The sequence below is a fragment of the Tiliqua scincoides genome, chromosome 14, assembly GCF_035046505.1.
Source record: "Tiliqua scincoides isolate rTilSci1 chromosome 14, rTilSci1.hap2, whole genome shotgun sequence".
In the NCBI taxonomy this organism is placed as follows: Eukaryota; Metazoa; Chordata; class Lepidosauria; order Squamata; family Scincidae; genus Tiliqua; species Tiliqua scincoides.
Window position 1 is genome coordinate 10077858 of NC_089834.1, and position 4773 is coordinate 10082630.

Genomic DNA, 4773 nt, shown 5'->3' on the forward strand with positions numbered 1-4773 from the left:
AAGCAAGGCCCCTATCCAGATGCACTCAGCATCCTTACCAAGTGTCCGCCAACAGATCTCCCTCAGATCTCCCTCAACCAACCTTCAGCTACTCAAGTCACTCACTGAGATTTTGCCTCATAATTCAGATTCCCTCAAACCACATGCAGCTGGTTGAATTCTTCTGCATTTCACAAGGGGGCACCAATGGAAATTGGACTATTCCTCAGAAAACCTGAATATGGAAATGGGGTGTCAATATCTGGAGAGCAATTCTACTTCCTGCTAGGAGCTTTTGCTCTCTTTGTCCTGCATGAAACACTCTTTGGTGACCTTGCCTTTTTCCGATGGACACACAATGACTGTATTGAGTAAGGTGACCTGTGCAGGTCCACTGCAGGCCCCCACTGAGCCGGCAGAGATGGCAGGGAAGAGCCACAGACCTTTCTAGCCATTCCTGCTCTGTGATTCTCAAGCTGAGTTTGAATTCAGCTCTCTAAGAATTCTTGACTTCCTGACACTGGGGGGAAGGCGACTGAAGGTTTTTGTCTCAGTTCCCCATTAGAATGTATCACTGTGGGACGCGCTGCCAGTGCTATACCAACTGCTACAATAATAATCAGCCTCATCTTCAGGCTGGATGTTGGTGATGGTTAAATAGGCAACATTCCCAGAGGCAGAACCGGTGAACCGATCGGGGATCCTGAAGCCCCTGCTGTTATTGTCATAGATCACAAGGCGGGGTTTTTCCCCAGGTTTCTGTTGATACCACTGAAAGTAGCTGTCCCAGCTACCACCACTGCTTCTTGAGCAGGAGAGTTTGGCTGTTTGTCCCAGGGACACAGACATGGAGGCAGGTTGAGTCAAAGTGCCCTGAGAAGCGACACCTTTAGAAAAAAGAGAGGAAAAAAATTACATGATTCTCTTTTTCTGTGCTCGCAACCGTCAAAAGTGCGTAAAAAACACAACACACATAGGCTCTGTTGCTTTTTGATTCATAAATGTATTCAAATTCCGGTTCCACACCTTACCTGTGCAGTAACTGAGAAGTGCAAGGAAGAACAGAGCCCAGGCCATGGCGAGATCAGGCAAAGAGTCTGACCTTCTGAAGCAAACAATAGTTCCACTTTGTGTTTTATAACTCCGAGAGTCAAAGAATGACCCCTGTAGGCAAATCTGCCCTGCGCTTATTGGCTCTGCTAGAACTTTATATATGTCCACCAAGAGGATGTGCTGCTTGAGGAAAGCCAATGAACACATAAAAATTTGCATAAAGAAGATGATTATCATGGGGACCTCCATCTCTCTCTCTCTGCCCATTCACCTGCATTCTTCCCCACTCCACTTTTTGGACTGTAAAAGAAATTGGGGGGGGGGGGAGAACAGTGTGGAAGAGAAAAAAGTGGTGAGATAGCTCACTTCCACACTTCCTCTTGCACTCTATCAACTTCCTTTCGCAATCCAGGGAGAGGGAAGAGTAGAGTCTGGCACATCACCAGGTTAGGGTAGCAGCACTTCACATGCGGCCTAAGATAACATGAGGCCTTGGGGCCAGTATTGTGAAGGGCACTGCCAAATGGGTCACTCCTCCTCTTAGTTACTCTCCTCCTCTCCTGTCTGTGGAACTCCTTGCCACAGGATGTGGTGATGGCGCCTGGCCTGGATGCCTTTAAAAGGGCATTGGACAAGTTTCTGGAGGAAAAATCCATCACGGGTTACAAGCCATGATGTGTATGTGCAGGCTCCTGATTTTAGAAATGGGCTATGTCAGAATGCCAATGCAAGGGAGGGCACCAGGATGCAGGTGTCTTGTTATGTGGTGTGCTCCCTGGGGCATTTGGTGGGCCGCTGTGAGATACAGGAAGCTGGACTAGATGGGCCTATGGCCTGATCCAGTGGAGCTGTTCTTATGTTCTTATGTTAGTTGACACTTTCAGTCATTGGTTCAAGGTTAGTGCAAGAGGCCCCTGTCCGCTCTTCTGGAGCAAAACAGTCAAGCAGTCATAGAGATGTGATGAGATTTCAGGCAGAGGTTCCACCATGTGATTTATATTAGAGGGAAGAAAGCTAGTTTCTTTCCCATAACTCTCATTAGTCTATTCCCTTGGGAAAGATTTGGTTTTGCTTTAGCCAAATTTCCATGGTGATCCAGGCCAAGGGAGAAATAAAACACACGGTACCAAGGTGAAACTGATTGGTAGCCCAACCAGTCCAAAGCAAGACTGAGAAGAGTTTGGAAACAACAGAGCAGGCAGGAGCAGCCTAGGAAATAGTCCTCCATTTGGATACTAGCACTCGAGGGACAACATCAGGAGTTTAAACTTGGCAAGGAAGGCAAATGGAGTGGAAGGCACAAAGGCAAAGTTTTGCTTAGGCCTGGTCATGCTCAATCTGTCTGTATGAGCAAAAGACCAGAAGAAAAGGAAACACTTGTCCTCAACAGCTTCTTGCACCACTGCACCCCACAGATGCTCCTCTGCTCAAGAGCACTTCCTGATATCTTAATTCTGTTGAAATCAGGGGATGGTGGACCAACATCTCCCCCTACAGCATCTGTTCATTATAGCACTGATCTGACATTTATTTTTTTCCTATACATTTACAGCTTTCCCCTCTTTAAGAGGGGAGAAAAAATTTTGAGGAAAAGCAGGCATTTTTGGAGGGGAGGAGGAAGATTGTTGAGATGTCTTGGGTATGTTTCTGGGGTGAAGAGCACCCCTATGCACCACTCATGCACTGCGCCCTGACTTTGACATATTTCTTTTCACAAGAATGGCAGCCTCCAATAGGTGCCACCATCCGAATGGAGGAAAGGGGTTCTTTTTACACGCCTTGGAACAAGACAAAATCGGTTTCAGCAGAGGTTCAAGCAACAAAGAGCTCTGTATGTTTGACTCCCTACTGTCTCCCTACTGTCCGAAGATGACATTCATTGAATAGCACTGATCTGACATTTATTTTTTCCTATACATTTACAGATTTCCCTTCTTTAAGAGGGGAGAAAATTTTTTGAGAAAAAGCAAGCATTTTTGGAGGGGAGATTGTTGAGATGCCTTGGTTATGTTTGTGGGGTGAAGAGCACCACTCATGCCTGTGTTCTGACTTTGGCATAGTTCTACTCACAAGAAAGGCAGCCTCCAACAGGTGCTGCCATCCGAATGGAGAAAGGGGTTCTTTTTACACCCCTTGGAACAAGGCAAAATTGGTTTCAGCAGAGGTTCAAACAACAAAGAGCTCTGTATGTTTGACCATCACTCCCAAGAAAATCACACATGCCCCCAATTAAACAGCAGGAAGAGTTATTCCATTTCAGAAGACTCAGGAAATATTTGAGGAATTACAGGGGGGAGCGGAATTTGGGTAAGCCTCTGTTTATTTAGAGGCTGTATAAGAAAGTCCACCCTTCAGTGACAAATTCCATGCCTTTAGAGATCTGTTTTAATCCAACTTACTGTCCTCTCCCTACTGTCCGAAGATGGCATTCATTGAATTCAGCTCTTTGAATTAGGCAGTGCAGATAAAGTTCAATGCATTAATGCCGATCAGTGTGAGACAGAAGAAGGTTTTTGTCTCAGTTCCCCATTAGAATGCATCACTGTGGGATATGCTACTAGTGTAATACCAATGAGAACAGTAATAATCGGCCTCGTCTTCATTTTGGACATTGTTGATGGTCAAATAGCCAACATTCCCTGACTTTGAAGCCGTGAACCGATCTGGGATCCCTTGGCCCCTGTTGCTAGTGCCATAAAACACAAAGCGGGGGGCCTGCCCAGGTCTCTGTTGATACCAGGCAGAATCGCTATCCCAGCTCCCACCGCTGCTTCTTGTGCAGGAGAGTTTTGCTGTTTGGCCCAAGGACAAAGACTGCGAGGCGGGTTGAGTCACTGTTGCCTGTGAACTGACACCTTCACAAAAAGCACACCCAAAAAAATGATATTAGTACATTTTCTTTTCTAAATCAACACAAAAATCAATATGAAACTCAACACAAATCACAATCAACTCCAAAATATAGCATTGCTATGTTGTTGACACATAAGAACATGTACTGTGAGTTCTCCAGTTCCTTACCTGAGCAATAACTGAGAAGCGAGAGGAACAAGAGGGCCACGGCCATGTTGAATTGCTAGAAGCAACAATATAGTATATCTCTGGCTGGATCCTGCCCTTCTTTTAATGGTGCTGGCAACTGAAGAAGAGGCCACCATGCAAATCGAAGGAGGTGTGGTTTTCCAAGCAGACCAGTGAGCTAATGAGAGATCATGTTGCATGATGGGGATTTGTTGACAAAGGGTACTTCTTTGTTGTGGCAGAAGTTGCAGCTGTAGCATCAATACATTTGGGAAAGGAACGGAGGATGGACATCTGGTCATCTTGGCTAAACACTTTCTGTTGTCTGACAGTCATAAAGGGGCTGAGGAATTAGCAAGGGGAGAATCTGGCAGGGGGAAAGGGGTTTTTGACCCGCAGCTGGCAATTCCCAGCTCCAAACCCTTCATCAGGTCTCTTCTTCCCATGATCATTTTTTTCTTTGTCTTGGAAATAAGTGTGGAGGAGCAAGCCCCCAGCTTTTGAGGAGGGGGAATTGTTGGGTGAAGGAAGGGTTCATCATCTCCTTCCACCTGCAAATTCTTCTCAGAAATGTCCCCCAAATGTTCACTCACTTTTGTTCCCTTCCCCCGGGTAAGGAAAGTAGCCCCACAATGGGACTACTCAATTCTACAGCAGCTCTGGAGCTGCTGCAGAATTGGGAGAGTCCCATGTTGGTCCACGCAGTCCCATACAGGGCTC

At 46.2% G+C, this 4773-nt stretch overlaps 1 gene segment (V, D, J or C); it reads right to left on the bottom strand.

Moving 5' to 3' along the window:
- Positions 1 to 3561: 3561 nt before the first annotated feature.
- On the bottom strand, positions 3562 to 4099 carry LOC136634460 (immunoglobulin lambda variable 2-18-like). The segment is given in 2 exon segments: positions 3562 to 3887; positions 4054 to 4099. Coding segments are annotated over 2 exon segments (372 nt in total).
- Between the last annotated feature and the right edge of the window lie 674 nt (positions 4100 to 4773).